Source organism: Schistocerca serialis, chromosome 3 (assembly GCF_023864345.2).
Source record: "Schistocerca serialis cubense isolate TAMUIC-IGC-003099 chromosome 3, iqSchSeri2.2, whole genome shotgun sequence".
Taxonomy (NCBI): domain Eukaryota; kingdom Metazoa; phylum Arthropoda; class Insecta; order Orthoptera; family Acrididae; genus Schistocerca; species Schistocerca serialis.
Window position 1 is genome coordinate 986,622,472 of NC_064640.1, and position 26,655 is coordinate 986,649,126.

Sequence of the window (26,655 nt, forward strand, 5' to 3'; positions counted from 1 at the left end):
ACAGCAGGTATACAGAAATTTAACGCCTTACACTGTAAGATTGATTTATTTATTTATCACACAATGTACGATATGCTATATAGTAATAGGCAGCAGGTCGTTACTTGAGAAATAAATAAATAAATAAATCCTCTGTAATGGTGCAAAAGCGTGGCACCATGCTACATCACTGTCGGACTCGGCTACGCTACAAATACATGCGAAAAAAGGCCACAGCTCAGAAGTGTATATGAGGTATAAGATAGGTTAATGATGGCAGATTGGCGCCGAATTTTATCTCAATTCTGCCCAACTCCACCGTGGACGTATCACACGGTGGGAAGATCATCACATCCCTTCTTATCCACATTTCACTCCGTTCTTTTGACGCCTGTGCGATAGAGATCACAACTGCGACGCCCAGATTTGAAATCACACTGTTTTCTTATGGCCGAGAAAAACATTTCAGACACACTGGCGTTCAGTACCGAAACGAAAAGGCCACAGGGTTGGCGTAAAGGACGCTAATGAAATTGCCTCTTCTCTTGGGGCGTTAATTCCCACACATCTTTCGGTGGAAAACGACAGTTCGCATTGCGATGAGCAATACGACGACGTTCTTGAACATCTTTGACATAGTTGTCAGCCACCCCACTCCCTGGACGATCAACCCTTCTCCAACGACATCGTGGGCTTTCAATCCATTGAAAGTGATCGTACCCGTTTTATGTATAGCGCGACCGCATTTTTGCTCTGGTGGACAGGATGAAACCGCTAAAGCCCGTTCAAAATCATTCAAGTATTTGAACGTGATCCAAAGCAGCAAAGGGTGTTCATGCTTTTTCAGCCCTCCTGTGGCATGTTTACGAGGTGGGTTGCGACATTGACACATCCGTGAATAAAACGGCAAAGGTTCCCTCTAATACCCCTTTTGTTGATCACGTTAAAAATGTTGCTGTACAAAACAGCCAATTATTTGTCTCCTAGGCGCCGGCATGACAGGCATCTCTTTCGACACTCCTCAGATTTCTCATGCGACCTACCGGCGCTAGTGCAGTGAAGAAGTGCCGAGCCGGGTGTAACTAGCAGGACACTTAAGACCCTTCTACACGATCGACTTCATTGCCTCAATTGACTACTCGAGACAAGTGCGTCTACTGCAGCGCCCCAGACGTTTTATTTCCGCGCTGAGTCTCGTCTGTTCTGAAGTGGTCATTTTCGTTTACACGTCAGTGCTGTGCAGTTTGGCATTTGATGAAAGCGAGATAATGAGGGACTATCCTTTTTATGGAAAAATCGAAATATAGTGACAAAATGTAGGAAGAGGCAATGACAGTAGAGTTTATTAGTGACCAAAGCAGAATTCATAGTGGAAGCTCTTGTCAGAGATCGCGTCGTAAGTTTTCGGCACTCCTGAGAACTGTAAGAACAGGAAAGGTGTCATCCAAACATTTCAGAACATATACATTTGCTCGAGAAAATCTATACTTGCAAACACATCAGACAATACGTAGAACGCAGTAAATTGCGCCTTTTTGCTCTAGCCTTTGTATTTTGTGTTCTTGCTAAGTGCTAAATAACAACGAAAGTTATTTTTCTCCGCCAGTAGTTCTTTTTCACTGTTGAAATTATTTTCGTCAAAACACGTTTTTTTATTTACATTCTTATGTATACATAGTGTAGATTTTTTTTCTCTGTTAAACGTAAATACTTTTTCGCTTTCAGTTGTTTTCTTTCTCTTGTAGGCGGACACTAGTAAGAAAAAAAAATACAAGGACCGTGCGTAACCTTTCAGTGTGCCACGAAAACAGAGTAAACAAGATAATGAAGATTAAGAAGACATGAAATACATTTCTGTAATAGGAATGAGCTGGTCTAGAATTGGTTATAACTGCCGACGTTAGCAGACGCCGCTGTAGTCCCTTGTCTCTGCGCATGCACAACGTGCAGCATACTCAGAAACTTAGAACTCCGCTCTCGGCACAGTCTATAGATCATTGACGTCATAGGCACACTCGCGTCGAGGTTGGGTGCTGACTTAACACGCAGGCACGAAAGGCCCACGTACTAGAATAGTCGATCTTGACCACAAAGTCGCTCGTGTAAAACGGGCTTCAGGCGCGTTCGCCGCGGATGCGAAGCGCGAGCTGGATGTCCTTGGCCATGACGGTGACACGCTTGACGCGAATGGCGCACAGGTTGGCGACGAGGTACACTATGTGGTCAAAACTATCCGGACACCCCCAAAAACATACGTTTTTCATATTAGGTGCATTGTGCTGCCACCTACTGCGAGGTACTCCATATCAGCGACCTCAGTAGTCATTAGACATCGTCAGAGAGCAGAATGGGGCGCTCCACGGAATTCACGGACGTGATCAGGTGATTGCGTGTTACTTGTGTCATACGTCTGTACGCGAGATTTCGACACTCCTAAACATCCCTAGGTCCACTGTTTCCGATGTGATAGTGAAGTGGAAACGTGAAGGGTCACGTGCAGCACAAAAGCGTACAGGCCGACCTCGTCTGTTGACTGTCAGAGACCGCCGACAGTTGAAGAGGGTCGTAATGTGTAATAGGCCATCACACAGGAATTCCAAACTGCATCAGGATCCACTGCAAGTACTATGACAGTTAGGCGGTTGGTGTGAGAACTTGGATTTCATGGTCGAGCGGCTGCTCATAAGCCACACATCACGCCGGTAAATGCCAAACGACGCCTCGCTTGGTGTAAGGAACGTAAACATTGGACGATTGACCAGTGGAAAAACGTTGTGTTGAGTGACGAATCACGGTACACAATGTGGCGATCCGATGGCAGGGTGTGGGTATGGCGAATGCCCGGTGAACGTCATCTGCCAGCGTGTGTAGTGCGAACGGTAAAATTCGGAGGCTGTGGTGTTATGATGCGCTCGTGTTTTTTATGGAGGGGGCTTGCGGCCCTTGTTTTTCGTGGCACTATCGCAGCACAGGCCTACATTGATGTTTTAAGCACTTTCCTGCTTCCCACTGTTGAAAAGCAATCCGGGGATGACGATTGCATCTTTCAACACGATCGAGCACTTGTTCATAATGTACGGCCTGTGGCGGAGTGCTTACACGACAATAACATCCTTGTAATGGACTAGCCTGCACAGAGTCCTGACCTGAATCCTATAGAAAACTTTTGGGATGTTTGGGAACGCCGACTTCGTGGCAGGCCTCATCGACCGACATCGGTACCTCTCCTCAGTGCAGCACTCCGCGAAGAATGGGCTGCGATTCCCCAAGAAACCTTCCAGCATCTGATTGAACATATGCCTGCGGAAGCTGTCATCAAGGCTAAGGGTGGGCAAACACCATATTGAATTCCAGCATTACCGATGGAGGGCGCCACGAACTTGCAAATCATTTTCAGTCAGGTTTCCGGGTACTCTTGACCACATAGTGTAAGTCTCGCTGGCTTCCTGCAACGCCTTGGTGGCAGAGCTCTGGAAGAGCGATTTGTTTTGCAGTCCTGGGCTGTCTATCTCGCGCACTAGGCACTGTAAGGGCATGTTGCTAAGGTTGTTTCGACTACGCTTCGGAAATTTCGGTGGGAAGCCCTTACACATCCTGCACACAGTCACGATCTCTCCTCATGCACAGACAGCATCCCCAGCACAGTCACGGGCATTGCTTGCTTGTGACGAGCACGGTGATGTTGCAGTCTCCATTACGGCTCATAAGAGCCTCAATATGGTTCTGGGACTTAGTTTTCATCGTGACCTGTTGTTGCAGTTTGACGATGAGCTCCGTGCAAATCTGTAACGCCGCGGTGTCCACTTTGAACGAGGTGTCTTCAGGGGACCTAAAGATAGTAGGGTCGCCACCGGCGCCTTCATCTTGTCTTTCGAGGGTGACACTGAGCCCGAGAAGGTCGAGGTGATGATATATCGATGCGATGTTAAGCCTTACGTCCCTCCTCCCATGCGCTGCTTTAAGTGCTGGAGATTTGGGCACATGTCATCGAGATGTGACGCCAACCCTACCTGTCGGGATTGTGGACGTGCCTCCCACCTCGTACCATGTTCGCCGCCCCCTTTTTGTGTCAACTGCGGACAGAAACATTCACCTTGCTCGTCAAGACTGCGTGGTTTATCAAAAAGAACAGAAGATTATGGAGTATAGGACCTTGGACAGGCTCACTTACACAGAGGCTAAATGCAAGTATGATCGACTTCACCCTGTGCGCATTTCATCGCCGTATACTGCAGCAGCTTTGATGTCACCATCCCTGGCGATGAGCCCCCAAGCTCAGCCACTTTTGTGGGCCCTCCAGCCCGGCCGTCTATTCCTGCCGCCCCCCCCCCCCCCCCCGGTAGTTGGGGGAACACCCTCTTCCGTTGCTCACCTGTTTTCAACATCGGGAGTAACAACCTCTCCTTCTTTGGGGACTTCAGTCCCCACCTCTGCGCCGGAGAAGTGCCCGCCGCCTCCAGCTCCCCTCGCGCGGAAGAGATCGCTTGGTGCTCTCCCTTCCATGGTTACTGCCTCTCCAGATATCAGCGAGTGGCTGAAAAATCCACCACCTGAGGGCCGTAGGGCTTCCAGGTCTTCCTCGGTCCATGAGACTGGGTCGGAAAAGCCCACCCAGCCTGATAAACTGAAGGACAAACAGGACCCTGCCAAAAAGAAGAAAAAGCAAAAGGAGAAGGACATAGAGACAGAAAAGGAGTTCACCACTGCACCTGAAGATGATGTGGAGCATCTAGCGTCCACTCAGGATCTAGATGTTGCTCGACCCACAGCTCCTAGGGAAGTTGATCAGGCTACTTCTCAATCGGTGGCAGCGAGCGCTTCTGAGGCGTGACCTATCCCCCCAGGTTCTTTCATGTCTTCACAGTCGGATACCATTATCCTTCAATGGAATTGCCATGGTTTTTTCCACCACCTTGCTGAGTTGAAACAGCTTTTGTGCCGCTTCTCTGCCACTTGTCTGGCCCTACAGGAAACCTGGTTTTCTGTTCGGCGGACCCCCTCCCTCTGTGGCTACTGGGGTTACTATAAGAACCGCGTAGAATACGACAGGGTGTCTGGCGGTGTCTGTGTTTATGTTCTTGCCACTGTTGCTAGTGCCCCAGTGCCACTTCACACGACTCTCGAGGCTGTGGCTGTTAGACTCCGGACAGGAATGGAGCTTACCATCTGTTCCCTGTACCTTCCCCCGGATGAGGTTGTCCCTCTTGCTGACCTAGCTGCCTTGTTCGCCCAGCTCCCCCTGCCATTCCTCCTTTTGGGGGACTTTAATGCCCATCACCCTTTATGGGGTGGGGCCCAGATCTCGGGCCAGGGTAGGAATGTTGAGGTTCTGTTGGCACAGCAGGACATTTGCCTCCATGACACTGGTGCTCCCACATATTTTAGCTTGACTCATGGCACATACTCAGCCATTGACCTCTCTCTTAGTAGCCCAGGTCTTCTTCCATACCTCAGTTTGAGTGTCCACGATGATCTCTGTGGTAGCGACCACTTTCCTATCCTGGTTTCTCTTCTTCAATCCCAAACCCTGACCAGCTGCCACGATGGTCTCTTCGTGGAGCTGATTGGGTAGCCTACACCTCAGTTACTATGGCCATCGCTCCGCTTTCTGGTGACACTGATTTGGCAATGGACGACGTCACTATCGCCATTGTTTCTGCTGCCGAGGCAACTGTCCCCTGTTCTTCAAGTACTCTAAGGGCGTAAGTCAGTCTCTTGGTGGACACCAGGGATTGCAGGAGCTATCCGTGACCACCAGCGAGCCCTGCAACTACACAAGCGTCATCTTTCCCTAGAGAATCTCATTGCTTCTAAATGGCTGTGGGCCTGGGCTCGGCGCTTAATCCGGTGGAGCAAACAGGCCTGCTGGGAACGATATGTTGCCACAATAGGTTCTCGCACCTCCCCAGCTCAGGTGTGGTCACGGGTTCGGCGCATTTTTGGCTTTCGCCCTCATGTGTCTGTCCCTTGCCTTTCTCTTCGGGGTACCCATCGCCGAACATCTGACAGAGTACTTCGCTCACAGTTCCGTGACAGCAGGCTACAGCGCAGAATTCCGTGCCATTAAAGAGCAGGCTATGTGTATGCAGTTGTCGTTTTGCATGGACCATTGGGAACTATACAACACCCCGTTTAGTGAATGGGAGTTCCAAATGGACTTTAAGCTTGCCCCAATACCTCTCCAGGTCCAGACCAAATTCACAGCCAGTTTCTTCGCCATCTCTCGGCGCACTGTCAGGGTGAATTACTCACCCTGTTTAACCGCATCTGGACAGAGGGCGTTTTCCCAACTCATTGGCAGGATAGCGTTACCATCCCAGTGCTGAATCCTTGTGCAGATCCGCTGGTGGTTGATAGCTATCGCCCTATCAGCCTTGCCAACGTTATGTGCAAACTCCTGGAACGGATGGTGAGTCAGCGGCTCATGTGGATCCTCGAAGCTTGGGGCCTCCTGGCCCAGCAACAGGGGGGCTTGATCAGGGCCGCTCAGCGATCGACAATTTAGTCTCGCTAGAGTCGGCTATTCGTACAGCTTTTACTCGGTGTGAGCATGTAGATGGTGTTTTCTTTTATCTTTGGAAGGCGTACAATACCACCTGGCGCCATTATATCCTTGCTACGCTGCACGAATGGGGCTTACGGGGTCAACTTCCGATTTTTCTCTTCAATCGCTCCTTTCGGGTTAGAGTTGGCTCTTATTTTAGCTCTGCTCATATTCAGGAGAACGGTGACCCCCAGGGCTCAGTTCTCAGTGTTCCCCTCTTTTTGGTGGCGATTAATGGTCTTGTGGCTGTGGTGGGCTCATCGGTCTGTTCCTCTCTATATGCTGATGACTTTTGTCTTTATTACAGTTCCCGAAGCATCAGTGTCGCTGAACGGCAGCTGCAGGGAGCTATCCGTAAGGCACATTTTTGGGCATCCAACCATGGTTTTCAGTTCTCAGCCTCTAATACCCGAGTGATATTCATGGAGAAGAAGTAAAAACTTTGAGGTTCGCCGATGACATTGTAATTCTGTCAGAGACAGCAAAGGACTTGGAAGAGCAGTTGAACGGAATGGACAGTGTCTTGAAAGGAGGATATAAGATGAACATCAACAAAAGCAAAACGAGGATAATGGAATGTAGTCAAATTAAATCGGGTGATGCTGAGGGGATTAGATTAGGAAATGAGACACTTAAAGTAGTAAAGGAGTTTTGCTATTTGGGAAGCAAAATAACTGATGATGGTCGAAGTAGAGAGGATATAAAATGTAGAGTGGCAATGGCAAGGAAATCGTTTCTGAAGAAGAGAAATTTGTTAACATCGAGTATAGATTTAAGTGTCAGGAAGTCGTTTCTGAAAGTATTTGTATGGAGTGTAGCCATGTATGGAAGTGAAACATGGACGATAACCAGTTTGGACAAGAAGAGAAGAGAAGGTTTCGAAATGTGGTGCTACAGAAGAATGCTGAAGATAAGGTGGGTAGATCACGTAACTAATGAGGAGGTATTGAATAGGATTGGGGAGAAGAGAAGTTTGTGGCACAACTTGACTAGAAGAAGGGATCGGTTGGTTGGACATGTTTTGAGGCATCAAGGGATCACAAATTTAGCACTGGAGAGCAGCGTGGAGGGTAAAAATCGTAGAGGGAGACCAAGAGATGAGTACACTAAGCAGATTCAGAAGGATGTAGGTTGCAGTAGGTACTGGGAGATGAAGAAACTTGCACAGGATAGAGTAGCATGGAGAGCTGCATCAAACCAGTCTCAGGACTGAAGACCACAACAACAACAACAACAACAACTTCGTCATTTGTGGGAGGCCAGATGGGGCCACTGGTGGAGCGGGCTCTTCCGGGTGGCAATTACGCCACCTCCTTCGCTTCTTTGCTATGGTCCACAGAGGAAGGCATCTTGGCATCAAATGATGAGAGCTCCACCAATGCACTACCGTTTTGTGCTTTGTGTTTGCAAAACTTTTGCCGTCTGTATATGTGTGTATCAGTATCCCATGACTTTCGTCACCTCAGTGTATAACTTACAATCATCCCCATTTGCAGTGTGCCACAGGCAGTTACAATTTTATTAATAATTGCAATAAAATAGATCTGTGATTAGTATGTTGCAGTTCAGAGGTACACAGCATTTGAAAAACATTCTTTAGAATATTTGAGATGCACATATGTAGTGCACCTAATTCAATAAATATACTAGCAATAACCTCTTAACAGCTCTGACATTTTCTTTATTTACAGAATAGCTAAATATATTCTAAAATTGAAGTGTACTCACCACAGTCAATATTTTATGAAGCAGTATGACTGTGAACACAGGTCTCTTAGACTACGCCTATGCCAGCAGATAAGTTGTTCCCTTCCACGTTCAAGAACTCAGTCTTTGTTATATTTTTGCCGTGAAGTCTCCTTTTCTGTCCAACTTGATTTCCTGAGTTTTGCTGGTTCTGCATGTGGACTCGCAAAACGTATTGGATTTGTTCATAACGGCAGGTACAGTCATTCTGTGGATGTGCACCTTTACCTGCCTGGTACCTCACCTGCCAGGTCTTCATGCAAGCAACTGGAAAGTATCATGTGTTAATAGTAACTTTTAATTTATCTAATCCCTTTATCTAGTTTTTGTGCTAATTTGCCCTCCAAAATTTGTTAAATTTGGAAATTCTGGGATCAGGATCTGCGTCGGAAGGACACCGATGTAATCCACCTCTAGGGACCCCTTACTGGATGGTGCGTAATTTAACGAACTAGTGTCATGACAATCAATTTATTATATGGATAATTAAATGTCCTCATGGTACTGTTCCTTTAAAAATGTGATTGGAGCAAGCATTTCACTTTAATTGTCAGAAACATGGGCAACACCACTCAAAAAACGCACACAAAATGATAGAGAGGGACAGTATGTTCGCGATTAAATACTGTAGGTGAGAAGTTTCCTAGGTTCCAGCCCAGGTGGGGGTTCTTACAAACCAGTAGGAAGTAACTTTAGAAACTGCTATAGATAAAAAGTATCAAGTACACAGATTGTTTTACGTGTACACTACTGTTTCGTGATATAGTTCAGTATAAAATACGCCGCTGTAAAGAAACCTCAACAGTCTGATGCCACACCTGATCGAGTCCAGCATCCGGCACTGACGTCAGCACAGCAGGAAGCGCTGAAAGGTAGACTGAGGGCCTACCAACATGACTCTGGTCCATGGCAGGAGCTGCCCTAAACCCCAGCATTGCATGGGTCGGAAAGCCTACTGCACTGTGCGGTCCACCTGAGGTGACAACGCGCAGGAAGTGATCTGGGGGAGGAGGGGAGGGGGGGGGGGCTGAGAATGCCACAAAACAGCGTGTGAATCAAAAACACAGATGTTGTGGTCACTGCCATCTCCAAAAAGCAGAGCTACCAATGGGGCGTGCCTATCCCAACAGCGGGTATCAAAACCACCACATCAGGTAGTCATAGTCTTCCCCTCAAAACTGATAAAGCACCCTCAGCACCCAAGAGTCCACTACTGGGGTCAAGAGGTTCCTTTCCAGGTTATATAGCCACCAGCCATTGCAGAGGACATGGCAACTATTTGCATTTTCAATAATAAATGGCATAATTTTGAAAATTGTTTTATGGCATCTAAAAATGCCACACAGGACCTCTGTTTGCACCCTCATAATACAAAATCGTTCAGCTTAGCAACTAAAAGATCCAAGAGAACTAATATTTCTAGGAATTGATAGACTTTTATAGTAGACTTTATATTTTCTATAAATTAAGTGATCATATGGAAACCAACAATGCTGTAATAGGGCTGAGTAATCTGTTCACAGCCAACAACTGTACTCTTTACCGTTCATTTACACATTGGTGCCAACATTGGCCATCAGTAGTGGGGCAGCTCCCACACATTGAAGCCGAGGAGAGGATCTGCTCTGCAACATCATTTGTAATTACAGGATTGATTCTCCTCTTCCCAAGTCATTAGGGGTCTTCAGTTACAGTAAATTTGCTTAACAAACTTGTTACAGGGTCTTTACGCATAGTCAAACTCTCACTAGTCGCTGTTGCATCCTACCGAGTGTGTTTTGTGTAATGTTGCAGGAGTAACAAAGACAGTTCAGTCTGCTTTTGGCACTATCAGTATGATCAATGGTAATCTTTTCATTTGCATTTGGTTCTCTGGTTATGGTATGGTAACATCTTGTTTGACAGATTGTTCCACTCTTTGTCCTGCATTTGCTGGCCTAGGAGGTGATCAACAGTCTGCACTTTTGTAAACATTTTACACTGAGTTGTTCACACTCCCTCTTAAGAGTGGCAAAGCAACTGTTTTGCCAATTTTTTTACTCTCACATTCCCTTACTATTTTAGTCACATAACAGCACGAAACATCTGTCCTGTTTGGTGCATCACAAGGACTAGCCATGTTTCAGACTTGCACAAATATCAGAAGTGGACACACATTGGACACCAGGTGTATGCGTAATTAAGGCTACAGTGGTAATAAGTGTGGCCAGAACTCTAAAAGTTTGGAGTTTAAGTGAGCAATCAATCCAGCCTAGCTGGTGCATACTACAGAACAAGTGGTATTACTGTCTTTCCTTCATTTTATATTTTTCCTAGTATCAAAACTGAGGTCGGTAAAACATTCTTGTAAGGAGTGAACTAAACAGGAAATGACCTGTTCGCTCAGCTGGAGCTGGACCTGTGCTGGCCTTCCCAAGAAGCAAATAATGTTTCCAAAGAAGTGAAGGCCGTAACACGAGTACCACTCAGCGACAAATACTCCACATATTTGGATTAAATTATGTTTGACATCCACCTTTTCAAAAGAAATAGATAAATCAATAAAAAAAAAATTATAAGATCTTACGAGCCACTTAAGGAAGGTTGCTCAATACCCAGCGGGGTAGCCAGGGGTTTGTCAGGTACCTTCACAGTGGTAGCCTCCTGACAACACAGGTATCACATTGGAGATGCTAGAGCTGTCACCTCCGTGTGAATGCTGAGGAGTAGGTGCCTGTCTGAGGGTACCAGGACTGAAGACACTGGCCATCTAGCCAGGTGACCTATGCTTTAGCTGAGTGTTACTCATAGGGAGATTGCACATTAGGTGGCATCGTGGCAGATATCTGGTGTCATGAAAAGCCCTATTTTTTCAGCCAGTGGCCACAAGTGCCTGGCAGTCTCATCAAGCTCTTGTTCAGTACAGATCATAATGACCCTAGGAACTTTCCTTCCTTGGCAGCTCCATTGGAGGTGCACTAAAAAAAAAGCAACTTGCAGACGTTTGCAACCCTCAGTTCTTGGCTTGCACCTCAACAGTTGGAGAGTCCTTTCTCTCTACTAGACCGGTGTTATTGTGGAGAATAATGAAAACATGCTTCGCAAACTCTCTTCCCTTACTAAATTATAAAGTGGTTCCATCTTAATTAAGACAATAAATTGTACCCAGCTCTGGGCATTACACTCTTGCAAACAACTTGTTGATATAACTGTTATTTAAAGCCCCATAAGAACCTAAACATGTTGCGGAGTTTAATTTTTCACTGGGACCTCACACTGCAGATGATGAATTATGCGAACACTGAGATATGCAAGGAATCCACTTGGTGCATCGTTTACATTGGAGCCCACCAGAGAACAAGGTTGACACAGTGATTCACCCTCACTTTTGAGGGGTATTTGCTTCCAGACATGGTCAAACTCAAGGTGAAGCTGTACTTTTCATCCCCAATTCAGTACTTTAAATGCCAGTGACCTGGGTCGGTTGGTTGGCCGATTTGGGTGAGGGGACCAAACAGCGAGGTCATCGGATTAGGAAAGGAAGTCGGCCGTGCTCTTTCAAAGGAAACACCCTGGCATTTGCCTGGAGTGATTTAGGGAAATTGCAGAAAACCTAAATCGGGATGGCCGGATGCTTGTTTGAACTGACATCGTCCTGAATGTGAGTTGTGTGCTAACCACTGTGGGATGACCACCATCCCTGAACCCCAGTGTGCTGCCCTAATTAAGGAATGCAAAATACATGAGCTGAAGGTCTGTGATCATCTCTCATATACTGAAGCTCAGAAGAAAATGCAGTCATTTATATCCTGTCTCAATATTGACTTTTGCCAGTACTGTGGCAATGTCATCGACAGTACCCTCAATGTTGGCCTGCAGTAGTCTCACAAATAAGCTTGACTGTGGAGGCAATAGACACTGCCCTTTTATTGTTCCTGCAGCACTATCTTCAGGAACCACTCCCTACACCTGGCTGCAGAAGTGGCATCCTCCAGCGTGTAACAACATTTAGAGCACTGCATTGGTGATGGGTAGTAAAGCTTCACATTGCAGCACTAAACCTTGATTTGGACATTGTCTGGAATCGAATCTCCCTCAAAAGAGAGGATGAATGCTCCAGTATTAACCTTGTATCTTCCTTTTGGGAACCCTATTCCTTGAAATCAACAGACCAGTGGCCCATCGCCAGCCAGTGGCTGAAAAAGCCACTGATTCTGGGTCCCAGGGCTGCATGCTCCTCTTCCACTTACCCACGGCAGACAAGCCCTCACAAGATTCTCAGTTGCCAAAAGCAGTGAAAGAGAAAAAGAAGAAATTTTGAGAGATGACTACTCCACTGACCCCATAGGTTCCAGATCCCCCTCCCCCTCATACTGTCAGACTCCAAACTAATGTTAGTTGGATGTTGCTTACACCAGAATGTCACCAATAAAATACCACACAATTAAAACATACAAAATGTTGTGCTGATGTCCCAGCATACACAAGGATTAGTGTATGCTGGGACATCAGCACAATGTGTTGTATGTTTTAATTGTGTGGTATTTTATTTGTAACGTGCTGGTGTTCTATCCAAATTTTTTTGTTAGAATTTGACACAACATCTCTGTGTAACTTTCAGTATTGTAAAAAACTTGTACATCTAATAATGTTACAAGATCTGATGATGACAGCATAGATTTGCCAAACCTTGATAGTAATAAAAATAATTACTAACAATTATGGCAAACTTGAGTCTTCAAGAATAGTATGTCCTTCAGATTGCCATCAATGATTAGTGCAATGTCAAACATATAAAACCCTTTACTTTGCCTTCCATCCTTTTTGTTGGGAAGAAAAAGACTGTGAAAGTTCACCAGTCTTCATACTTCGTGTGAATAACCTTCTAAATTAAATTGGAGAGTAGTAGTTAGTGGAGTGCCCCTCATGGGGGGACAGGAAAAATAGTGATAAAGTTTCAGCAAGTTTATTGATTGCAAAAATACGTCTACTTCGACAGTAAAAACAAAAAACAGAAAAATAAAACGTCTTGTGAGGTACTGGTACAGAAGCTTGGCATACCAGACTGCTTCTCTAGTATGTAGTAATGTCACTAGGAGCTTTTTAGGAAACTGCATTTGCAGGGAAGTAATCCAATTTCTGAGGATGTCGTCCTGGTTAGGTCCAACACAGGCACAGAAAAGTCTATCTCGAATCAGCCTAAGTCCTCAAACGAAACAACGATGAAAGTGGAGAACAGCAGCAGTGGTCCCTGCAATGGGCATTGAGACTGTCCTGAGATAATGAGATGAGTAGCACTGCCCGGAGGCCAGGAGAGGCTCTCATAGCCAGAAGAACTGGCTTGTGTACTCCATGCGCTGGCCTTTGTAGGTGTCAGTTGTGGAATTCTCGTCATACTATTTTCTTGTTACGTGTTGTACAGACACAAATAGATTCCTTGGAAATGGCAGCCTCTGCCAGCACTGGTATTGCTGCCTGGTGTCCGGTTGTGACTGCGACGTGGAGAGCTCATGATGCTGAGACATACAGGGGCCGTGTAGACTGCATGTGTGCCCGAGCAGTTGGTGCTACTTTTTTCATATATCTCCGATATAACAGTTAACATACTTTTAAATTACAGTAAGCCCCTCTTCTGGGAAATTTTGTAAAGTATGGATATGCGCTGATCTCTGTTTCAGTATTAAAGTAAACTTGTGTTCATGTATGTATTTCATTATGACCCTGTTACAGTATTCTTGTGAGAAATAAAGTCATCTTACAATTAATATTTTTTTTACTCCTTTTCTTTCAGATTTCACGAAATTGTGTTAGCTGTTGTCGCATGTGGAGATCGTCTAGCTGAAACTCTAGTGGTGATAAAATCAGCAATACTATTCACTAAATCACCATTGAAATTCATTGTGGTTGCAGATGATCATCTTATTCCCAGTTTCAGAGAGAAAGTAAGTAAACTTAATAAATAAACTCACAAAATACAAATAAATAAACATGAGTAGTAATATATGAAAAAACTAGTGTTATCAGAAAGAAGAAATTTGTGACTTGTAAAAGATACACTGAGAAATAGTCACAGAAGTTGAAGATTTTGAAGTGTTAAGATATTTCTCTGGCAACAGAGAGGTGAAGGAGAAAAGAAGGTAAAGCTAGGGGAAGTAGAAGGTGGAGGCTATGCAGAACCTATATATAGAGACCCACTACATAAAGTAGGAAAGTCTTATTATCAGCCATATGACATACATTGCTGAATGAAACCCTGCTCTAGACTTTTCCATACACATTCAGTTATACACATGCATTATTGTGCCTACATTTTTCTAACATCCTTTATTCACCTTCCATTAGGTAATTAATGTTCTTACTCTTTCATTAATGCCAGGACTCCAACAAAGAGTGTTCCTTGGTCCATCAATTCACCTGGATAAATCTCATGTCCCCTTCCATGCTATTTTCATTATGTAGTTTTGTCTTCTACTACATTCTGTTGCCAGATCCATTTGTTTGTTTCCCCTGTGTCTCCTAATTATTTATTATGTGCATCTTTCCATTACTTATTGAGCAATCCTTTGCTTTAGATGTCTGTCTCGCTCCATCAGTAAAAAGCAGGCAATACACATTGCTTGTAAAGTTTCTGTTGCAGACACAACAGAAGCTTCATTTTAAAGACTTGTTTTACTTCATCACGCACACTCCTGGCCATAATCTTCTGGTTTTACTTTTTCTGTCCATCCAGTCATTGTCTGCAGCTGCTCTAAATATAACACAAGAGTTGGTTCTGTGGCTTCATTGTCAGCTTGTACTATTTTACTTTCCACCTGTTGATTATATATTTTATTTGTCTTCATTATAATGATTTTTGTGTCTACATGCATACTTGTTCCATTTAGTCTGTCCATTTGTTGTTGAAGTTTATATGTACATGAGGCAAACTGTTTAATGTCGTCATCATTGTTTGTGTTTGTGCAAGCTTTGTCTTCCAGCTCTACACCTCCACAAATCAGTTAGTCATTGCTTGCTACCAATTCCGACTTCATGAACTCTCGGTGTAATTCACAAGGAAAATTCGTAGCCTTAACAGCATAAGATGTATAACTGGGCATTGCTACCAAAGTTTAAATGCTATCAACTTTATTTATCCCTCCTTCATATATGATATAAAATGTCTCTCTTCCACTGATGCCACAGATATTGCCAGATGTAGGCTGAAATAATTGTTGTTGGATGGATTGACGAGTGGGTGGAAGAATATAGCAGATTGGGTCGTGTGTTTGTGAAATAGTACACCCAGAGTGAGGAAGAGCAGTAGTGTCTGATGTTTCTGTGGGATCCATACATGTTCAGCAAAAATAGGATGAGGGTTAAGATCAAAATTAATAACAAATAATGGTAATATAACATAATTTCTCTCATCTAGATAGAACAGTTTTGCAGTTATTCCAGCTACACTGTAATAATGCCCAGTGAACTTTGTTGTTCAACTTCAAATCACTGCAGTTGGTGCATTATGAACAGGATATAAATCACTAGAGTTTCCACAAAAAAAGAAGCTTAGGAATAGGTACCTCGTGGAAGACATAGCATCTTGCAGGGCTTTTTAGAGGATTGGGAATATGTACCAGCCTAAAATTAATTACACAATTGTGATATGGGGCAGTATTACCTGCACTTGCGGGAATGACTTGGGAAGCTATGTTCTTGCAAATTTAATCAGTTTCCATGTGATAGATGAAGATGTTGATTACTCACAGAAGACTTATTCTACAGGAGTTTAGAGTGCAAAGAAGAAGAGTATTCAATAAACATGCTTTGGAAATTGCTGGTATTGTATCACAAAATAAAAGGGCACTATTTAAATAATGGAAAGTCCAGAGTGGGATAACAATAATACAAAAAGGATAGACTGTTACTCACCACATAGAAGAGGTATTGAGTTAGAGAAGGCACAATGAAAAAGATTGCATTACATTAAGCTTTCAGGCTTTCAGACAAAAAAGCCTTTCTTGCAAAATAGAATTACACACATTCACAACTTGCACACACAGTGCCACTGTCTTTAATGTCATGCGCCAGTGCCCGTAGAGCCAGTGCCCAGAGACATACGTGTGTGTGTGTGTGTGTGTGTGTGTGTGTGTGTGTGTGTGTTTTTTTTTTGGCGAAAAGTGGACTTCTTTCTTCAAAAGCTCAAATGTTTAGCAGTCTTCTTCATTGTGCTTGTCTGCAACTCAGGACCTTCTCTATTTTGTGAGTAGCAATCTTTCTTTTTCAAATTGTTGTTAAGACACTACTTAAATTATTCATCAGTTTTCTAATACACTTCACATGTGGATGTATTTACTCATCATGAAAATTTAGATTCTGTGGCATGGAAGTAAACAAACAGTAAAAGCATTTTGAATATTTCCATCAGTTTCGTGGCAAAGATACTTAAGTGCAGAACCAAAATCTATCAACATAGGTAAAAAACAGTATTCATCCCAACCAAGACAAAACTGTACTTATGAGTTAAATAGCACATTGTGTTGCGGTACTTCATTGCAGGTGCAGAAAAGCAGGGCAGTTCTTCAAATGCATTAGGGGGCTTATTTGGAGCAAGGAGGTGCCACAGAAATCCAAGGGAATTATATACCGAACCTACTTTGTCCCCATATTGGCATACGGAAGTGAGACATGGGTAATGCACAAAAGCGACAAAAGTAGAATACAGTCTAGTGAAATGAAGTTCCAGAGGAGCAGGTTGGGTGTAACAAGACGAGACAGATTGCGAAATGTGTATGTGAGGGAAAGACTAAAGGAGGAACCAGTACAGGACAGGATAGAAAAATCAAGACTGCAGTGGTATGGACACATGAAGAGAATGGATGAGGGAAGAATTCCAAAGAGGATGTTTGATCTGCAACTGGAGGGGAAGAGGCCCAGAGGAAGACCAAGAGATAGATGGGTGAAGGGAGTGAAGGAATGTGTGATGAGAAGAGGAGAGAACTGGACGAAGGTGGAAGAAGGGGAATGGTGGAAAGACAGAACACGATGGAGAGGCTTGTGTTCCCGACAGACCCAGCCAGTGGCTGGAAACTGTCCAAGATGATGATGATGACTTCATTGCAGTAAAGCCTGTACTTTAATGTGACAAACACCATTACAAATAAAATGACCAGACCCCATGGTTCATCATACATAGCATCAGGGCTTAGAAATTCACACACAATTTATTATTACTTTCACCACACATTTTGGTGTAAGTGGGTAAATTTCATAAAGTTGCATCCGTTTTTCGCCTCTTGGCTCAGATTACCCTAAATCACTTCCTTTTTATTAACTTTATATTAAGTTTTTCTCTTTGATAGGTGTTCATTTTCTTGTATTCACTTTCCCTGTTTCTCTTCATTTTCTCTAACAGTGGAAAGTCCAGTTTGGAATATCAACAATAGTATGAAAAGGATAGACTGCCACACACTGTAAAGACAATCCATTGAGTTGCAGACAGGCATAATGGAAAGACTGTTGCACATGGGCTTTTGACCAAAGCCTTCTGCAGAAAGGAGAGCTCATAACACACATTCACACAAGCAAGCACACCATGTGCACACATGATCACTATTCCAATTGTTTCAGCCAGAATGCAACTGCATTGCATCAATGGAAGTAGCAATCCGGAGTGGGGTGGGGAAGGGATAGCAGGATAAGAGTGGGGGGGGGGGGGGAGAGAAGAGTCAGCACATCCCAGTGGAGTGCACAGGGACTAGATAGTGGCAAGAAAAGGCTACCAGGCATAGCATTGGAAGGCTGTAGGGGTGGAAGGGGGGAATGGGGGGGGGGGTGAAAAGGAGCAAAGAAGGGGATCTGCACATTTCGGGAAAGCTGGTGGTGGAGATGATGATCCAGATGGCTCGGGTTGTGACGCAGCCATCGAAATTGAGCATGTCATATTCGGCTGCATGTTGTAGCACAAGATGGTCAACTCTGCTCTTGGCCACAGTTTGGCAGTGGCCACTCATCCTGCTGGACAGTTGAATGGTACTTGTACCAATACAAAAAGCTATACAATGATTGCAGCAGAGCTGGCATATGACATGGCTGCTTTCACAGGTGGCCGGGTCACTGCTGGGGTAGGATAAGCTTGTGGCAGAGCTGGAATAGAAGTGATGTGTGGGCAGATTGGACAGGTCTTGCACGTGAGTCTTTCGCAGGGCTTTGATCTATGTGCCAAGGAGTTGGGATTGGGAGTGGCATAGAGATGGATTAGGTTGTTGTGGAGCTTGGTTGGGCGACGCTACACCTCTTTGGGAGGGATGGGAAGGATCCTGGGTAGGATGTCACTCATCTCAGGGCGTGATGAGATATAACTAAAGCTCTGATGAAGGATGTGATTCAGTTGTTCCAATCTGGGGTTATATTGGATGTCAAAAAGGGTGCTCCTTTGTAGCTGATTCTTTGGGGGGGGGGGGGGGGCAGTGATGGGAGAGGAGGATAGGGGTTGTGAGAGGGTATCGCACAGGGAATCAGTTTGTGGACTAGGTCTAGGGGAACTGCCTGTCTGTGAAGGCCTTTCTGAGACCTTCAACATACGTAGCAAGAGAGCTCTTATCAGTGCCCATACACCGTCCCCAGATTGGTGGGCTTTATGGGAAGGACTTTTTTATGTGGAAGGGATAGCAACTATCAAAATGCAGGAACTGTTAGTGGTTGGTGGGTTTAATGCGGACAGGGATGGTCACCATCCAGGAAGGTGATACGCTGAGTTGAGGAGGACCAGGCAAAGCAGATAGGAGACGAGGTGTTGAGGTTATGATTTATTTATTTATTTAACCTGGCAAGATTAGGGCCATCAGGCCCCCTCTTACATCTAACCAGACATTCTACTTATTTTACATTCATATGTTTTAGTAGGCATGTTAAACTACATCTAGTACAGAAAGTGAAATAAACAATTACAAAGGCACACCTGGAAAAATACATACATATAGAGTTTATATTCGTAGATCATAAGTACTGTTATAATTAGACATTATTGAAGAGACAGATTTTAGATAGGAGCGCTAGCAGCAGGGAGTATGAGGGAGACTGATGGTGAAGGGAGGAGAAGAATAGAGAGACATGATGAAACTTAATTAAGGAAATATAAAAGAAAAGAAGATTGCATGGCTAATAGAGATAGATGAAGAGGGAGGCATCTCAGGAGCAAGATAGGAGACGCTAGCTTTGCTATTTGACAGATGAGAGGATTGGCCTTGTACATTAATTTTGTGGAGAACGTTATGAGGATGATAGTAGAAAATGCTTCAACTTCTTCTTAAAAGCAGCAGGAGATTGAATTTGGCGCAAGGTAAGGGGCAGTTTATTCCAGAGACAGACAGCGGCAAATGAGAAGGAGTTTGCAAAAGTTTTTGTTTTGTGAGTGGGCACAGTTAGGATACCAAATAAGAGTGACCTCATGTTTCGATTATGATGGCATGACAGGTTTTTAATCTCTGAAGCAAGGTACTGGGGTGCTTGCGCGACGAGGAGTCGGTGAAGTAGACATAGAGTGTGGTAGTCACGCAATTTGTCCGGCCGCAGCCACCCTAGCTCGGAGTATGAAGCACTAACATGATCATATTGGCGAATGTTGCAGGTGTAACGCACACAGGCATTCATGGTTAGTTCTAGCAGTCTTTTGTTTACACTACTCATGCTTTGTTGAATTACATCACAATAGTGGAGGTTCGGTAGAACGAGTGCTTGCACGAGCTGGCGTTTCAAGTCCTGTGGAAATATGTTCCGAAACTTTTTGAGAGCATAGAGACAAGCAGACGTCTTTCGGCACACTGTGACTGTATTCTCCGCCCAGTTGAGATGCTCATCCAAAGTAACACCCAGGTTCTTCACTGTTTTCTGATATGGTATTAGATTACCGTCGAGCAGAATAGGATGTAGCCGTTCGCGGAAATCTGAACTTATTAATTTCTGATGGGCTATTAAGATTACTTGCGTCTTTTTTGCATTTACTTTAAGCCCCAGGTTTTTCGCCCATGTCACTACTGAAGACAGATCATCATTCATCTGAGCGATTGCAGTGTTTACATCTTCAGGTCTGATGCTTAGGTGGAGCTGGAGGTCGTCGACATAGAAATGATATTTACAGGAGGACAGAACCGACGAAATATCGTTGACATATAAAGAAAAGAAAAGTGGTCCTAAGACTGATCCTTGTGGCACTCCCGAGGAAACACATTTCCAGGAAGATTTTTCATTTATGCAGACAACACATTGCTGTCTGTCTTTTAAGTAGCTTTCAAACCATCTCATTGCACTATCAGAGAAATTAAGCTGTTGCATTTTTCTGAGCAATATGTCAAAAGCTTTGCTGAAGTCCAGTAGCGTCAATATTGTTGCCTTTCGAGTGTCGATGGCATATTTCAGGTCATCAGTTACTTTAATTAGAGCATTGTTTGTGCTGTGATGTTTATGGAAACCGGATTGAAATTTGTCATATAGGCTGAATTCATGCAAGTGTTCAGTGATTTGGTCATGAACAACACATTCAAGTGCTTTGGAAACAGCAGGCAGTATGCTAATTGGTCGGTAATCACAAGGCAGTTGCGGGTTTTCGATCTTAGGGATGGGTCGAATTATGCTTCTTTTCCATGCAGTGGGGTATATTCCGTTCACGAGGGAAAAATTAAATATGTCAGTTAAGACAGGTACTAAGATATCGGCAACATTCTTAATCACGGTTATACCGATACTGTCGTTGCCTATTGCATCAGAAGAAATTCTCATTATTGCTTTTCTTGCCGTATTTGTTGTTACATGTTTTAGATGGAAGGTATCGTTGTTAGTTATGCTGTTTGGGGATTCTTGTGGACGGTAATTATCAGCCGTGCAGGTATTCAGAGGTGCAGAGAAGAATTCATTTAATTCATTAGCTGACACATTAAAAGTAGTTTCCGATTTTGCCTTTCCGACCCCCAAGCTACGGAGATTTTTCCATAGAGTCGTGGGCGTCAGATCGCTGCATACAAGGGAGCGAGCGTGCCTGATTTTAGCATTGCGAATGCATTGTCTCACTCTGTTCCGTAGCTTTCTATATTCTTCGAAACGCTCCGGTTTCGGATCTGCCTTGAAATGCCTGTGGGCAGCATCCCTATTAGTCGTCATTTGACATAACTCAGCCATCAGCCATGGAGCAGGAGATTTTCTTACACGGTTTGTGCGTACAGGTGCATGTTTGTCATAGAGGGCAGTGAGTTTATCACCAAGTTCGTTAATTTTGCCGTCCATTGTAGGTTCTCTGATTATTTGATGCCATGAGATTTCTGAGCAATCGGCTGTTAGAGCATCAAGGTCAATACGTTTCATGTTCCTACAAGTTATGTAACGCGATTTGATCCTTGGGGGCTGCACAGAGTAGGCCAGGAATACTACATCAGAGCTTATTTTGGCGGCTTGTACACGACGCCAGTCAAGAACTTCCGGCTTTGTATATTTATTTCAGTGAACATGAATTCAGCCTCTTTTTCTTCAGCAGGGTTTGACGTACATAAGACTTTCGCTTTGAGATCTGTTCGTATATACGCGCCGACCCCGGCACCTCGCTTTTTTGATCTGTCTGCCCTAAGAAATGTGTACCCTGGGAGATGAATAGATGCAGAGGATATGTGTGGTTTCAACCACCTTTCGGATAGGAGGATTGGTTGAAGAGGAGGCTACAATTAAATTGAAATTTACTAAAGTGATACAGGTAGTGATTATCGTAGGAAGCTACAATTAGATTGAAATTTGCTAAAGTGATACTGATAGTGATTTTTGTTATGAACAATTTAACCTAAGATATAGGTGATTAACGAACTAAAGGAGAGACTAATAATTGCAATAGAACTATTACAGAATGGAAGAGAATAAACTGAGAAAATGAAAAAAAGTATTAGCAGTAACTAAAATTAAGTAAAGGTTAGAGCTACAGGTACAAAAAAATAGTAAAAAGTTAATACAATTAGTTGACGGTAAAAATATGGGTATAATTAAAAAGTTAATAAAATTACAAGACAGTATATCTGAGTATAGGGCTGTTACAATTTGCAAATGGTGTTAAGTTTGCACTTTTGGCTCGAGTAGCTTCACTTAATACTATTCAGTTCTGCCATGTTTGTGACTGTCTTCTTTCCAGCTGCTGTCTTAATGATTACTCTGCCATCCTGAGTCCACACATTCTGAAGACCAAAATGGGATTGGCACTGTTTAAAATCTTTAGTCGTTCGTGTGTCAGATCTTCTCTTATTGTAAGCTCTGTCCTTGCTAACTTCTTCTTCTGGGTAAAGATCTCTGCCCTTTTTCGGTAAGAGACAAATTTAATTTATATTGGACGATGTTTGGTAGCACCTGGCAGTTTTCGTCCCACCCGATGGCTCCTGTCAATGTCTGCTTTAGTCACTTCAACGCCTAATTTTTCACGCGCAACCTGTATAAGCAGGTTGTCTGTGTCTTCTTCCTTATTTTCTGCTACTCCAAACAGTCGTAGACTATTTCGCCTTTGGTACTGTTCTAGCTCGTCTGTTGCGGCAGATAGTTTCACTTCCAACTCTCGTGCCTTTTTCTCGTATTCAGACACAGACATTTTTAGTGCTGTAATTTCGGCAGTATTGGCCTCAACAGTTTCACACATTTTGGCCAATATTGCTGCCGTTACAGTATCTGATATAGTGCCTGCTATCAGATCGAGATTGTTTTTATCGCAAAGCGCAGCTTTTACCTCAGAGCGGACCCGGGAGCCGCGGCCACACCTTCCGCCAAGAGCGAGCCCGCCACACCTGCTGCTTCCCCGCTGCTGTTGACTCTTCTGTTTACCATTTTCTCGAAGATATTGGCGGAGCACAGAAAAAAAAGCACTACTGCACGGAACACTATTGTTTACACAATTTCCACTGGTACTAGTCAACACCACCTGCGAGAACACCTTCGAATTCAACTAAATTTCGCGAGCCGAACTTGACACGTGTTACACTGCAGCCGCCATGACACGCGATGGAATGTGAATAGGGTGTCTTGTCCCCGAGTCCAGATCATGAAGATATCATCAATGAACCTGAACCAGACCAGGAGTTTGTTGTTTTGGGAGGCTACAAAGCTTTCCTGTAGAGGGCCCATAATGAGATTGGCATAGGAGGGTACCATGTGGGTCACACCAGGCTCTGCCGTAGATTTGTGTGTATACCTTTCCTTGTGTTGTTGTTGTGTGTGTGTGTGTGTGTGTGTGTGTGTGTGTGTGTGTGTGTGTGTGTAAATCTCCTGTGTAGCAGTTTTTTTGTTATGCCTGTCTGCAACTCGATGTGTCATCTTGCAGTGAGCAGCAATCTACCCTTTCCACAATATTGTTGCCCTTCCTTTTCTCTCTTACTTTAGAATAGTGCAGCTGCTTTACCTACCACCCTGATTTACAGATAAAAGCAAACGCAGATTTAATTTTTATTAATGCGTGCTTTAGTAATTTTAGCGTTCATTAAGCCATCCTGTTTGTTTTACTTCTCCCTTGTTTAGTTTCCTAGTCCTGTTCTAGATTATCGCCCTTTTGCTGGCATTTTGTCTGTCTGCAATTTTGTACAATATAACAATTTTGTTTTATTTTATTCTACTATCTTCAGTCTTACTATTACCGAGTTAGCACATTAGCCTTGCATTTGGAAGGGTGACAGCTCAATTCCCTATCCAGTCATCCAGATTTAGATTTTCTGTGATTTCCCTAAATGGTACCAGGCATATTCCTGGATGGTTCCTTTGAAAAGGGCATGGCCAGTTTCCTTTCCCATCCTTTTATAATCTAAGCTTGTGCTCCACCTCTAATCACTGCACTGTTGACGAGACATTAAACTTTAATCTTGCTTCCTTCAGTCCTACTATTAATCTTTATTAATATCTTTGCACGCTACGGTCGCAGGTTCGAATCCTGCCTCGGGCATGGATGTGTGTGATGTCCTTAGGTTAGTTAGGTTTAACTAGTTCTAAGTTCTAGGGGACTAATGACCTCAGCAGTTGAGTCCCATAGTGCTCAGAGCCAATATCTTTGCATGTGCCTTGACCCTTACATGTTTAGTCTTGTATTGGCATCTAATACATGGTCTAAAATGAGTATATGACCTCTTAATTCTACATAGCATTATTTCTTCCATTTTTGCTATACTCACCCCTTATCTACTATTGGTCACCTATAATAGAAATGCAGACTTTTTCACCTCCCTCCTGTTGTGTCCCTAGTTTCAGAAGTAAGAATTTTAGTTCCCAGTATTAATAAAGTTTGCCAGTCTGTAGATCTGGAGATATGGCTACCAAATCAAAACGTTCAAGATGGCCGTGAGTGTAGAAGTGTGTAACTGTAATATGAGAAAAAGTTACAGTTATGTGCTAAAAAGGGAGTTTGCGAGAATAGTAACATCGAAATAACAAATTTAAGAGAACGAGTTTCAGGCCTACAATTCTTAGTCAACACTTTAAGAAGTGAAATCATCACACTCAAGAATGAAAATGGGGAACTACGGTCGAAGAACAAATCAAGTGAAGTGGCACCTGACGAAAGGTACAAATCGTCGGAGTGGAAAGAAGTGAGATACAAAGGTAGGACTTTAGCTGGAAAAATAACAACGAACTTTGCAACAGCAGTTACATTTATGGATAAAAACAAATACGGTGTTCTGCAGCCCAGTGACGGTGTTAAAGAGAGTGTAAATCATCCAGACCTCGCAAAAGACAATGCGCTGAAAACGAATAATCACTCTGAGAAAAACGATGATTAATGGGGAATATCAGGTAAAAAGAGCAGTGTGCTTCTTCTAACAGACAGCCATGGCAGGAGTATATCTAGTAAGTTTCGAGAAATAAATCGAATCATAGCAGTGACCAATGTTGTCAAACCTGGAGCAGGAACTAAACACATTTTAGACACTCGCATTCAAACAAAATCCATGCAAGAAAATGACTTTGTCGTATGCATAATGGGATCAAATGATATTGCGAAAAATAAGCAGATGTTTGTGTAAAAGTGCTTCAGAACTTTCTACAAAAAAATAAGTCAAGGAATACAGTTGTTGCTACAGTGCCTCATAGGCACGATATATAGTTCGTGTGTTAATAAAGAAATTCGAAGAACAAATATTAAAATAAAGAAACTGTGCTCTGAATACGAAAATTGTGCTGTGATCGACATAAGTAAACTGCAGTGTAGCTTTCACACCAGACATGGGTGCCACCTAAACTATGAAGGAAAAAAATTTATGTGCGAACGTGTCAAAGAAACTAATTATAGAAAGACTCACATGGAGTAAAACAATCTACAAAAGTAGCGGTTTGAATAATACCTGAAATCTACCTCATTTTTTAGTATAAAAGTTAGTGAATCGGCGGGTAATAAACCTCCTGTACTTGAACTAGGTGCTAAAAGCAACATTCATATGAGAGTGTGTTCACAGACAATAAACAATAAACATAAATCTGTTACTGTGATGCAAACGAACATTAGGAACAAAGTATTACAATTAGAACATTTTTGTAGTATTGAAAATGTTGATGTTGTTTGTGTCTCAGAACATTGGCTGACAGAAGGTCAAGTAGAAGTGAAAGAAAGAATGGAGGTGTTCTAATATTTGTTAAAGATACTATAATGTTTACCAAAATAGATGTTAGCTCTTACTGTGCAGAGCTAGATGGAGAATTTAGCTGTATAAGACTAAATGCAGAGAATACTATTATTGTTAGCTTATATAGATCACCAGGTGGAGATGTAAGTACATTTTTCGAAAGATTTGAGCTGCTAATGAGGAAAATACTAAAATCTCTTCCCCCCATGAACCATGGACCTTGCCGTTGGTGGGGAGGCTTGCGTGCCTCAGCGATACAGATAGCCGTACCGTAGGTGCAACCACAATGGAGGGGTATCTGGTGAGAGGCCAGACAAACGCGTTGTTCCTGAAGAGGGGCAGCAGCCTTTTCAGTAGTTGCAGGGGCAACAGTCTGGATGATTGACTGATCTGGCCTTGTAACACTAACCAAACAGCCTCGCTGTGCTGGTACTGCGAACGGTTGAAAGCAAGGGGAAACTACAGCCGCTATTTTTCCCGAGGGCGTGCAGCTTTACTGTATGGTTAATGATGATGGCGTCCTCTTGGGTAAAATATTCCGGAGGTAAAATAGTCCCCCATTCGGATATCCGGGCGGGGACTACTCAAGAGGACGCCGTTATCAGGAGAAAGAAAACTGGCGTTCAACGGATCGGAACGTGGGATGTCAGATCCCTTAATCAGGCAGGTAGGTTAGAAAATTTAAGAAGGGAAATGGATAGGTTAAAGTTACAGTGGGAATTAGTTAAGTTCGGTGGTAGGAGGAACTAGACTTTTGGTCAGGCGAATACAGAGTTATAAATACAAAGTCAAATAGGGGTAATGCTGGAG

The 26,655-nt window shown here is 43.5% G+C and overlaps 1 protein-coding gene across 2 annotated transcripts in view; it reads left to right on the forward strand.

Annotated features, from left to right (window-relative positions):
* LOC126471432 (glucoside xylosyltransferase 1) overlaps positions 1–26,655 on the forward strand; it is a 158,671-nt gene that overhangs the window by 65,818 nt on the left and 66,198 nt on the right. For both annotated transcript variants that reach the window (XM_050099591.1, XM_050099592.1), the window contains exon 2: positions 14,040–14,190. In XM_050099591.1, the coding sequence (XP_049955548.1) occupies positions 14,040–14,190 (151 nt within the window). The remainder of the gene's footprint in view (positions 1–14,039; positions 14,191–26,655) is intronic.